Source organism: Lichtheimia ornata (assembly GCF_029851405.1).
Source record: "Lichtheimia ornata isolate CBS 291.66 chromosome Unknown scaffold00003, whole genome shotgun sequence".
Classification (NCBI taxonomy): domain Eukaryota; kingdom Fungi; phylum Mucoromycota; class Mucoromycetes; order Mucorales; family Lichtheimiaceae; genus Lichtheimia; species Lichtheimia ornata.
The window spans coordinates 564,750-577,208 of NW_026695323.1; the positions used below are offsets into that span (position 1 = coordinate 564,750).

The 12,459-nt window shown below is 44.0% G+C and overlaps 4 protein-coding genes across 4 annotated transcripts; 2 read left to right on the forward strand and 2 right to left on the reverse strand.

Moving 5' to 3' along the window:
* Window positions 1-1,232: 1,232 nt before the first annotated feature.
* O0I10_001194 (uncharacterized protein) lies at window positions 1,233-2,911 on the forward strand (the record flags this gene model as incomplete). Its single annotated transcript, XM_058481291.1, has 4 exons — window positions 1,233-1,289; window positions 1,479-1,679; window positions 1,749-2,833; window positions 2,905-2,911. The coding sequence occupies 4 exons, from the start codon at window positions 1,233-1,235 to the stop codon at window positions 2,909-2,911; spliced, it is 1,350 nt and encodes a 449-aa protein (XP_058347929.1).
* A 2,349-nt stretch (window positions 2,912-5,260) lies between these two features.
* Window positions 5,261-6,739, reverse strand: O0I10_001195 (uncharacterized protein; the record flags this gene model as incomplete). The annotated part of the gene is made up of 7 exons (XM_058481292.1): window positions 5,261-5,383; window positions 5,437-5,520; window positions 5,589-6,142; window positions 6,223-6,379; window positions 6,461-6,505; window positions 6,562-6,574; window positions 6,636-6,739. 7 exons carry the CDS (start codon window positions 6,737-6,739, stop codon window positions 5,261-5,263), a joined length of 1,080 nt encoding a protein of 359 aa, XP_058347930.1.
* Window positions 6,740-7,253: 514 nt separating this feature from the next.
* O0I10_001196 (uncharacterized protein) lies at window positions 7,254-9,336 on the reverse strand (the record flags this gene model as incomplete). Its single annotated transcript, XM_058481293.1, has 7 exons — window positions 7,254-7,576; window positions 7,641-7,758; window positions 7,827-8,218; window positions 8,310-8,454; window positions 8,557-8,807; window positions 8,894-9,013; window positions 9,105-9,336. 7 exons carry the CDS (start codon window positions 9,334-9,336, stop codon window positions 7,254-7,256), a joined length of 1,581 nt encoding a protein of 526 aa, XP_058347931.1.
* A 953-nt stretch (window positions 9,337-10,289) lies between these two features.
* O0I10_001197 (uncharacterized protein) lies at window positions 10,290-12,238 on the forward strand (the record flags this gene model as incomplete). Its single annotated transcript, XM_058481294.1, has 5 exons — window positions 10,290-10,664; window positions 10,745-10,770; window positions 10,827-11,056; window positions 11,148-11,900; window positions 11,958-12,238. 5 exons carry the CDS (start codon window positions 10,290-10,292, stop codon window positions 12,236-12,238), a joined length of 1,665 nt encoding a protein of 554 aa, XP_058347932.1.
* Window positions 12,239-12,459: the final 221 nt, after the last annotated feature.

A 12,459-nucleotide genomic window follows, 5' to 3' on the forward strand; every position in this document is an offset into this window, starting at 1 on the left:
GACTACTTGGCACCTACCAACCTGTTTGTCAATCCCGGTCGTGCATAGAGAGCGTGTGCAAAACATAGATGCACTCTCTTGGGCCTGTGATTGCTTTTGTTGTGCCACGTTTCTTTAAGAAAAGAATGCCGCATGCCTTGAACGCGTCTATTTCCGGTGATAGGCTATGTCATCGTGTTATGGTGTGGCTAATGATGTTTTTGTTGTTGTTGTTGTATATCCAAGATGAAGCCGTTCTTCCCAATGCAATGCGTGTGGGAGTTCGTTTTTCTCGCTCTTCTCTTTTCTCTCTCTCTTTCTCTCTATCACTCCCTCTTGCAGCTTGCTTCAGTGTTACATATTAGGGACATCCGAGTACATTTATTTGCATCTGCATCGCATTAACAATGACCAAACGACAAAAAGATGAAGGAGGATGATGATAATCCCTTGTCAAAAGTCATCGATCTTGTTATTTGGATCGGGTGTGTATGTCGTTTTGTTTGGTTTGTGCCTTTCCTTTTAGAAGTGCCTCGATCCAACAATGACACTTGACTATGCAGGCCACTAGACCTTATCCTTTTTCGTGTCGTACACACATCTTCAAGGGTTGCATAGGTGATCGGAAAATACGCTGCTTACTGCACGTCGCTAACGATGGGTCATTCAATCTAATGTTTTTGCGGGATACACATTACCCCACACCATTCCCACGAAGAGTACGACGTTCTATTCTTTACTCCTATTTGATCCAAATTCAATGTTCCTACCGAAATCAGTGCATAGCTCCTTGAACACATGACGATAGCCTTATCGGTTGCCAGGTTTTCTTAGCATTAAATGTATATGTAGAAGCGTTGCCGCACCGATCATGAAAGCAATAATGCTTGTGCCTTTATCAATGAGCCAACATCGCCTCATAAATATGATCTTCGAGCTATAATAAGAACTACTGCTAATATCCTTCTCATAGAGAATGAAGAAGCTATAAAAGGTATCAAGCAAAAGAATGAATAGCTTCATTGTTTATAAGGACTACATCACTAAGACCAAAAGTCTTTCATAAAGACAATGAATGCTGACAAGGAGCCATAACCCAATTGCATGAAAATTAGCTGGATCACACTTTGGCCAAATGATGACGTCTTCAGCCAGGCGGGCCATGAAACTATGGCGACCAGTAAACATGCTGTTCTTCTCTTAACTCTCGTTGTTCGGTCACAGATCCCCCCTCACTCTTGTCAACTTTTCCAATGGCGTCCAGATTGTTGTCGAATACCCTCCAGACACGCTCCATTGTGGCCAACCAGGTAAATATTACGGGCATTAGCCGCGATTTTCAGTATACGATTCGGTCGATTGCGAACCACCTCCATTGCGCCACCACCACCACCATCACACACACACACATACACACCCATCACGACCCCACGATCGATCGCGTATGAAAGAGTATCTTTAGAGTGCATTGGACTGATTGTATGTGTATTTGACAACAGCTCTCGCGTTCAATGGCCACTGCTGCCAAGCAAGGCGCTGCTACTCGTACCACTGTTCTCCCTAATGGTCTTACTATTGCCACTGAAAACAACCCCAGCGCTGGTGCTGCTACTGTTGGTGTTTGGATTGATGCTGGCTCTCGTTTGGAATCCGTTCAAACTCATGGTGTTGCTAATGTTTTGGAGCGTGCTGCTATTCAGGTAATAATAGGCACTCATATGAAGAGGAAAATGGGAGGTAGTTGGTATTGATACTTTGTGGTGTATTAGGGCAAGGCTGCATCATTGGAAAAGCTTGGTGGTGTTTCCCAATCCCAAACTACTCGCGAGCAAACTTCCTTCTCGACCACTGTTCTTGGTTCCAGCATCTCTGAAGCTGTTCAAGTCTTGGGTGATTTGATCCAGACCACTGAATATAGCGAAGCTGCTGTTCGTGAAGCTGCCAAGCAACAAGGTGAACCCTCCGTTGGCCAAGTTGTCTTTGATCATTTGCATGCTACTGCTTTCCAAGGTGAAGCTCTTGGTCGCCCTGTTGCCGGTTATCACACTGAAAGCTTGACCCCTAAGGATCTTGCTGCTTTCCACAAGGACAACTATGTCGCTAATCGTATGGTCTTGGTTGGTGCTGGTGATGTTGACCATGATCAACTTGTCAGCGAGGCTGAAAAGGTGTTTGGCAATGTTGCATCCGGCGATCTTGTTGAGACCGAGTTGCCAGCTTTCACTGGTTCTGAAGTTCGTTTGCGTGATGATGTTCTCCCCACCGCTCACGTTGCCATGGCTGTTGCCGGTGCTGGTTACTTGACCCCCGACTACTTTAACCTTGCTGTCATGTCCTCCTTGATTGGTTCTTGGGATCGCACTCTTGGTGGTGCCGCCAACTTGACCTCTCGTCTCTCTACTGTTGTTAACAAGAACAACCTTGCTGATTCGTTCGTCTCCTTCAACAAGGCCTACAAGGATATTGGTCTCTGGGGTGCTTTCTTTGCTACCTCCAACCGCAACCAAATTGATGATATGGTCCACTTTTTGCAAAAGGAATGGATTCGTCTCTCCACCACCGTCACCGATAGCGAAGTTGAAATTGCCAAGCAACAACTCCTTGGTAAGCTTCAACTTGGCCCCTCTGCATCCACCATTGATGCTGCTCAAGATATTGGTTCCCAAGTCCTTGTCGCTGGCAAGCGTTTCAACGCTGCTGAACTTAAGGAGGCCATTGGCAAGATCACCGCCAAGGATATTCACAAGACCGGTAGCAAGTATCTCTGGGATCAAGAAGTTGCTGTCGTTGGTCACGGTCCTGTCGAGTCCTTGACTGATTACAACAGAGTTCGCGGCTTCATGTCATACAACCGGTAAGTCTCCATTTAGAAGAGTGTGGAAGGATGAAAAGGGTATGGATGAAGGCTAATGATATGGATTCTAGATTCTAAAAACGATATTTCGCCCGATTTTCTTCTTTCGTCGCCAACGTTCACTCGCTCTTTCTCTCTCTTTTTTCTCGCCCGTAAAAACGCATTTGTAATAAAGCATTAGATCTAAATACGATATCGTGTATGTTGACAGTTGCTTTGGGATCTAGTTATAGCATGGTGCAGTGTGATTTGCATAAAGAATACGTTGTACCATTTTCTTATCCATGCAAAGTGCATAATGTTCGTGACACGGCGATAATCAATCTCCCTCCTTTCACAATAGAAGAACGTGTGTTATGACATTACTGCTAAGATCGAACCATAAACAAGGAGGGCGAGTTACGCTATATAATACATAACGAATCAACCAAACCTTTATCACAGTATCTACACATGGATACACGTCTACAATCCTGCATTCTCCATACCATTCATTTCCCATAATACAATGCATCAAATGCACACACACGGCGAGATCCAACTCAGGATAAGGGAAGTCTCCCACCATAGAAACTTTGAAATAGTTGGCAACACAATGTCGTATCCGCTACGATAACCCTTTAGTCCAACATCATTGTTCACAAGCGATAGAGTAAGAAGTCCAATAATGAATTGCTTCAATGGCAAGATGATACATCAATCTCTATCCTTTGAGCGTGCATTGCGCAAAGGTGAGTGGATGGATAGAAGGTTACACTTAATGCGTGATCGCCTAGCGCGTCAAAGCATGCAGTTGGATGGCGATGGTTGACAGGTTGCACAATGGATGATGATAGTAGCTGTCATGGAATAGCGTGTAGAGTGCAATATTGGATGCATCAATCGTTCAGGAGGATAGCATCAAAGTCGAAGTTGATAGTGGATACGTAAAAACAAAGGCTCATTTCCCACGTGTTGTATATATCAAATCCCTTCCATCCCATGTACCAAACCAATATTCAGAATCACATTTCCATAACAATAAGAAGTCGTATGTATTGAAGCATGTTGCTACGCGTAAATGAAGCCCCTCTATACAATCACTATATACTATTCACGTAAAAGAGGTTTGCAAAGCAGGTTGCTGCAAGTAACTTGAAGAGTAAAGACCTCGCTAATAGCAGCTGCTGTTACGTTTGGTTGTGGCAAAAGAGTGTGTAAGAGCGTGCGTTGTAGTGGAGTGACAAGGTTGTGAATGCTGTTTGAGACAATGGAGTGAAGACCTCGCTGATAGGAATTGCTGCAATGAATGCTATTGCGTTTGATCGTAGCAGAGGAGCGTGCAAGACAGCGTGTAGCATCAAAGAAAGATTCGTGTGTTGTAGTAGAGTGACATGAAGGCTGTGTACACGCCATGAATGTGCCATTCAGTCAAAGGCAATAGGATCAAGACAATCGTAGGATTGACATGTTGGGTTGAAGCAAGACAATCGTTCGTAGGTGGTAGTTGTATACTTGAATGCACCAACAGTTGAGAATGGTAGGAAGAGGGAAGAAGTTGTGGGAGTGGAAGAAGTGGAAACTAAATAGGTCGGACATCTCTTGTATAAATGCATGAACACTGTACATCAAACCTTGATATTGAGATTGCTCCTCTCAATCGTGTAACTTTCACACAGTGTGCTCTGGGACATGCTGATAAACATGGTTTTAAAAAAGACATCATGATCATTAGAAATTATAGAATGGGAGGGTGCAATGTGGGATTTACTATGTAAGTCGGAATGCTTTGGTTAGGAGGTTCGCTGGGACATGCTGATCAACTCCATTCAAATAAAACCGATACGTTTCTTTTTGAAAATTTTAATGGGTGTAGGACGGACGAAAAGATAAGCAAGGTGGACGGCCGATGACCCCCAAGACTGTCCATCTCGATGATGAAACCTTTACACAAGATGCTCTCGGGCACGTTGATTAATTTAAATCTTGTGTGGGAGAGACTAAGAACGGATCGCTGAGGAGATTCAACGTTGACATACCCCCATACATCTTATCAGTCTAGCACTCCTTGCAGCTTTTATGTAGAATGCATCATTGCATATTAACAGCTATTGTTATCATTAGCTTGCACATATCATATTAAGCTTAGCATTGCCAATCATCGTCTATGTAGCAGCTGGTAAATAGAACGCAACAACGAATAGCAATGCAGTGCAACGTTATATGATCCTACATAGCAATCCATTGCGAGTCATTGCTTACACATTATGGTGGGGGCACATACAATGTGAGTCTTAAGAGATGCATAGTCAAGGAAGATTTTGTGTGGTATAGCACTAAATAACGTATGTGATGATGTATTTGTAATCGTACATGCAAGAATATTAATTGGCGTCTAAGGATAAGCATGCAAATGGTAATCAATGCTGGAGGTAATGTGCTCTATCATTATTTGCCCTTGATCTTGACGACAAGTTCTGATACGGGTTTGCCTTCTTCAACGTGCTTGTAGATGTAGCCAATGATTCTCAAAGCTTCGGCACGCTTGTATCTGATCTTCTTGTCGACAGCCTATTGAACCAAAGTTAGAATGTGCCTCGATTTGCAATTGATGATATCCTCACCTTATCCTGAAGAATTGTATCGCACACTTGGCGTAATGTAGCCTCAACTTCGAACTTTGACGTTTGCCATAAAGCCTTGTATGCCTATTTACCGTGCCCAAATCCGTAAGTATTATGCAATGCCAAGTAACATGATCCGATGTAACACATACTCTGTTGGTAGCCTCTTCTTCCAATTGTAGTCGTTGGGCTTGATCGATACCCTGTTCCTCAGCCTTTTGTACCATCTCAGCGACAGCTTGCATATCCATAGCACTCTTGACAGTTGACCAAAGTTCCTTCATGATATGACGCTTTTGCTTGACATTGTGGAAAAGACTAGGCATTTCACCGCCCTTGAGACCCAAAAAGTGCTTTGCCTTGCTTGAATAGACACCGCCAATGGAATGCAACAACTCCAAACCATAGCTTTCAGTCTTGAGCTTCTCAGCTTCAAGCTTGATTTGTTCCTCGAATGCCATTGCAGCACCTTCGTCACGATCACCTTTGACATACAAGTCGAGCTTATGAAGCAAGTTGTCGGCTAGTTTCTTGACACGCTCTTGTTGTTGCTTTTGCATCTTCTCCATCTGCTCTTTGCTCACTTGATGATGATGACCCGGTTTGTCGTCGGCACCATCAGCCTCTCCTTCTTTGCCTTCCTCAGCAGCTGACTGTTCCATTGCATCGCTAAACATTTCTCCAATGCTCAAGTCACCAATGATACCTTTGGATATGCATGATCAGTCGTCACATTGCGCACAGACATGAACCCAATCTCCTTTTTTTAGACACGTTCACACTTACTTCGAAAAGCATCACCGCCAAACATCTGCTGGAAATGTTCACGTGGGTCGGCAAATCCGCCTTCGGGTGCCAAATCCTTATCTTTGCCGTACTTGTTGTAATGAGCTCGCAACTGAGGATCCATCAACACTTGATAGGCTTCCGAGATTTCCTTAAACTATATATATCAGAGTACATGTGAGCCAAAGCATCTCGCTTCCGAGATATCAATTACAAGCCTTTATTGCCCCTCACTTACTTTTTCCTCGGCTTCTTCAGACTTGTTCTTATCCGGGTGATAGACCTATACAATAACGATCGTTGAGTCGAATGCCGGCATGAGAAAGCTTATGTACGTACAATGGCAAGTTTTCTAGAGTTGAATCAATGAGCAACACTTGTCAAAGCAGGGTTACAAGATTCGAGGAATTTACCTGAAGGCCTTTTTGATTTGGTTGCTTTCAGCATTGACAGGCACTCCAAGAAGTTCATAATAGGAGGTATCGATGGGATTCTCGTCTGTGCCGAATTGGGGCATTGTGTGTAGTATTGGAAGGGAAGAGGAAGAGAGAGTGTGTCTTTGTGTCACCTGGGAATGCCAAGCTTGTTATTGTTTCATTGAAGCCGCACACACGCAGCACCCAATGCCCGTTCCATCAAATGATATTGCAAACATCACTCCTATGTCATTCTCCTCCCTGCTATCTTATGATCCTCCTAATGCCAATAATAACAATCACTTGGAAACCATTGTAAACCACATGAGCAGCTCAGCATGCCTTCCTCCTCCCCAACCACATTGATTGTTGTAGCCCTTCTTGTCAACTTCCATGTATTCAAATGTGAACGATGATTCTTGTGCAACGCCTTATTCCATTGAAAAAGAGTAAATAAAGAACAAATGTGCCACCTAAGCAATCGCTTTATGATGCATGTAAACACCATCAGCATCCACAGACGGCACTTTTAGGTATACGAGGCGAGGAATTATATAGTACTTTATTGGTGGTATGTAGTATGTTGTGATAAATAGGCTGAAACAAATGACTGTATTATGAGCTTGAGTCTACGTTGTTCTTGTTGTCAGCGATTGATGAAGAAGACGCATGATCACCATTTCCCATGGTTTCATAGGTCTTTTGTGGTGCCAAACCCAATTGTGAGATGTCATATCCATTATCAGCAAGATACTTCTTGAATTCTTCATCTTGCTGGTTCAAAAAGTCTGGTCCACCATCTGGCAGGCACCAGAAAGCGACAACAGCAGCTGCCAAGGTGATACCACTGCCTACTAAAAAGGGACCACGTACTCCCATTGAATCTTGCATGGGTTGGAAGGCAAGAGTACCCACCGTAGCACCCACCTTTCCCATTGCTATTGGAAGATTGTATAAGCGTATGCCGTATGCAAAAGGATAGTTTCCCAAATCACACTTTACCTGCAGCGATACCGTATCCTGTACCTCGAACGGCTGTGGGGAATAATTCCATGGCGTTGAGACCCATGCAATCACCAGGCCCAAACTCACCAAGTGCCAAAAAGATACCGTACATGATCTATTCAAAATCAGCGACATGCAGCTTGCATAATAAACAAAAGGGGTGTTGCCTTTTTCAGCACTTACCACAAACATGGGGAAGCAATTTGTCGACAAGGGCTCGTATACACCACCAAGGATCATGCCAACAGCACCTTGAAGGAACAATCCAAGGGCAAGTGTACGTCGTAAACCAAAGCGATCAATGACAAAGGCACCAGTGAGACAACCAGGAAGGTAAAAGGCGTACAAAAGAATGTTCCATGCACTGACTTCAAGCAATGACCCACCAGGGGCAGCGGTATCGATAATGATGCTTGAAAAGACGCCCATAGGGAAACCAACAAAGTCGTACACAAACCAAAGACCAGAGGCAACCAGCACCCGAGGCCAGTACTTTTTGAAGATAAGCCAATAGGGTACCTGCTTTCTCAAAGCGCCTTCCCGATACCGCTTTGAATCAGCCATCCGCAATCGGACTAAGGTTACGATTAGCATATGATCAAGAAGCGTGATCCCTCCCCCTTCTCTCAACCATTATTGTATTCTTGGCCTCAATGGATTACTTACAATAAAGCACTGATAAAGGTGGCAAGATGCCAAGACCCAAACCAATACGCCATACAGGTTCAAGACTATCCTTGAAGATGGCCAATAGGACAACGATGACAATTGCAGAAACGACGTAACCTAAATCAATCACAAAGTTTGTGACCTGTAAGATGGGAAAAAAAGGCATCGATTGATGAAGGTACAAATGTTACGTGAGACAAAACATACTTTAAGCAGTTATAGTATTTGCGTGTGCAACACTAACCAGTATAACGAGACCACCTCGTCGACCAGGAGCAACTTCATCTGAAGATTCAATGGCGCTGACACTGGAGCATGGATACTCTCCTCCTACACCAACGCCCATAATGCCTCTTGAAATCACCATCATCCATAAAAGACCTGTTGCCGTGGTACCAGATGATGCGGCGCATAGTGCAGCACCAAGAATCACAAAAGCGGTTGTCAGAATCAGTCCAATTTTGCGTCCCAAACGGTCAATGATGAGTCCAAATCCTACAAAAAAGTACAAAATGAGACATGTGAACACAATGTACGTCATGCTGTGAATCATGTTTATGTGTGTATTTTTTCCTACTCACCAAGTTGACCAATAACAGCACCCACGAATAGCGCATAGGATAGCCTTGATGACATTGTGGAGGTGAAGATTTCTTTGCCATAGATGGCGGTCAATAGTAAATTGACCGAGCTGATAATACCTACATGCACAAAAGCGTGTGAATTCAAGGTCAATGGGTCGTTAAGCAAAAATCATCATCATCATGCTCAAAGCTGAACACGTATTCATACCCGATTGATAGCCATCTGAAAGCAATGCAAAACCACTGAATACGACGTTGAAGTAGGAGGCAGTTTTTTTCTTCTTGCCACCCTCTGTTGATGGATTCTCTGGGTCTTCATGCCGCTCGTTGTCGTCGTTGGCAACAATATCTTTGGCAATGATCTGATCCACCGTGCCGGCGGACATGGGATCTTCAGGGGCTAATGAAGACTTGGTCTTGGCGTCAATGTCAGATCCCATCCTCTCACTATCTTTTGGTCTATGGCTGGAAAGGAAAAAGAAAGAGCAAGGATTTAAGGGATGTGTGAAAAGGGTAGCAGCCCATTTTCTTGGAACATCTCGTCCTATATAGCCAATCAGATCGGAGTGATCCACAGCGCTTTCCATCCATTTCTTTTTGCCCACCCGCATATGGCACGCGTGACTACAACCATTGGATAGATGATTCTGCCTACTACTCGTGCCACCTCGGGACAAAGTTGTACCCCCCTGCACATGGGCTTCCCATAACCAATAATGGTTAAAAGAAGTCCTCATCGGCAGATCGGGTGGTACATGTTGTTGTCCTGCTTATTACGGTTGGTTGGCCTGTGGGTGAAGCAAAAAGTGAAAAATCCGATCAGGGGCTAATCATCACCACCAACACCAACACGCACGCAATCTTTCGGCTTCTTGCCGCTTGTCAAATACCGAATGGTATGATCTGAGTATGCGTTGATATCACTTTCAGGGGACCACGCATAACAATTTGAATGCATCATCTCATCACTTTTAGCCCGAGAATTAAGCACTTGATGTAGACTTCCCTGAACTTTGACCACCTACTAGTATGCAGCTATCCTATTAGATCATTAATATTGTAAAATCTTCAAGATGATGCATGTGAATGAAGCCACCTCATTATCTTTGCGACTAGCAATACACGTTAATCAACTAGAATTGCTCTACCACTGCCAAGTCCACCACTCAATTAACCATCCGCTGGTTTAACAAATGGCCCCTATTCACGCTATCTGGGTGGATCCTCGAGTAATTTTTCTGCGTTGGTATTAGTTTTCTGAAAAGAAGAAAGGGGGAACATCATTGTCATTGAATCCAGAAAACACAACATTGGATCCGCATGTGTATAAAAAAGCTCCATCTTTTGGTCATCTAGAAAATGATAACGATCATTGTCGATCATCATCATCATCATGGCAAAGCATAATCGCTCCTCAAGCGCACCAGCATGCACACTTGCTCGACAAGATTCTACACGCACCCTTGTGAACAATGATAGCGACAGCGATTCCGATAGCACCATTGTCAGCATATCGCTTAGCCGATCAAACTCTAAAGAGCAGCAGCACAAGAAGCGTCTGACAGATTGGCAAGGTGTCACAGCGGTGAACTTCATAGGCGATGAATCAGATCTGGAAAAGGCTTCTTTGAAACAACGATCCAGAGAGCCTTACTCTATATTTTCACCAGCCAAGATCCGATGGATTGTTCTCTTAGCTTCCGTAGCAGCCTTCTTTGCACCCTTCTCAGTCAACAGCTACTTCCCTGCAATGGATGCCGTTGAACAGGTAAGGCCATCATCACTTTACCAAATTTGAACAAGCGTGCACGATTGCTAACCCATGGGCATTATTTTTGTCTTACATAGGATCTAGGTATTTCATCTCAACAATTGTAAGTCTAAATCAAGAAGACATGCATCATCATGAAACTCACACGTCCCATCATAGCAATCTTACGGTCACAGTTTTCATGATCTTTCAAGCTGTGTCACCCTCTTTCTGGAGCTCAATGGCTGATACACGAGGACGACGTCCTGTTTACCTTGCCACGTTACTTGTATATGTCCTTGCATGTATTGGTTTGGCCATGGTTACCAATTACCCTATGCTTCTTGCATTCCGCATGTTGCAAGCATTTGGTGCAAGCTCAGTGATTGCCATTGGTGCTGGTACAATTGGTAAGTAGAAGAGGAAATCTTGTTTTGGGTTACACATAAACATAGCGGCGTTTAACTAATATAAATGCACGATGTGTCCCTTTTCCCACAGCTGACGTTACACATCCCTCCCAGCGAGGTGGTTACATTGGCTGGTACTCTTTAGGTTGGAACTGTGGACCAGTGGTTGGACCTGCTGTCGGAGGTGTCGTATCGCAATACTTGGGTTGGCGATGGATCTTTTGGATTCTAGCCATTCTTGGTGGTGTCCATTGGCTCATCCTTGGATGGTGTTTACCTGAAACCTTACGTTCTTTGGTTGGCAATGGCTCTGGTTATGCAAATCCTACACCTACTCAATGGTGGCACTATCGCCGTCTTAGTGATGATGAAAAGCAACAGCTGCGTCAAAAACGTCAATCCACTTCAACCAAAAAGAAGTCTAGCAGCTGGCTTGGTCCTTTCCAATCCTTGCTTTTTGCCAAAGAAAAGGATGTCCTCATCTTACTCGTCTACTACAGCGTTCAATATGCAGCTGTGTATGCCGTAACCACGAGCTTGCCTCTTTTATTTGGTCAACTTTATCATCTCAACGAGCTACAACTTGGCCTTGCTTACTTTCCAAATGGCATTGGTTGCATTCTTGGCTCTGTTGTACAAGGCAAGCTACTCAACCGTGATTATGATCGTTTACGAAAGCGCTTCTCGGTCATGTCGGCCACCGATCTTACCATGCCTGTTGAAAAAGCACGCTTGCGTACCGTGTGGGTGCATTCATTGTTATTCAACGTGCTGCTTGTTGTCTACGGCTGGTGCATGTACATTCATGCTCATATTGCAGTCGCTCTTGTACTTCAATTTTTCCGTAAGTGTCGAATTTTGCCTAGCAACAACGTTCCCAAAATTGATTTTATTACCATAGTCGGCTTTACGTCTCAGGCCATCTTCAATTGTATTCAAACATTACTGGTTGATTTGTTCCCCACACGTTCAGCATCCATCACCGCATCCAACAACATCTTTCGCTGCTTATTTGGCGCTGGCGCCACTACTGCTATCATCCCCCTTATCAACGCATGTGGTGTGGGTTGGTCCTTTACCATCATGTCAGGTATCCTTTTGCTTTCTCGTGTGCCATTGTACTTTGAATTCAAGCATGGCCCTCGTTGGAGACGTGAACGAGCCGAACGTGAAGAAGCATAAGGCTACTACTACGCATACATACCATGACATGAAAAAAAGCATCCCTGTATGTACACATATTATACTCTTGTAGACCCCGCACACTGTATTATCCTGCAAGTTATACCCCACCTCCCCCTCCATCATCCATTCATTCCCATCTTGAAATTTGTATTGCCATCAATCGCAACTATTTTGTTTCTTGTATTGCAACATCCACAATAAAAAAGAGCCAAATGAAA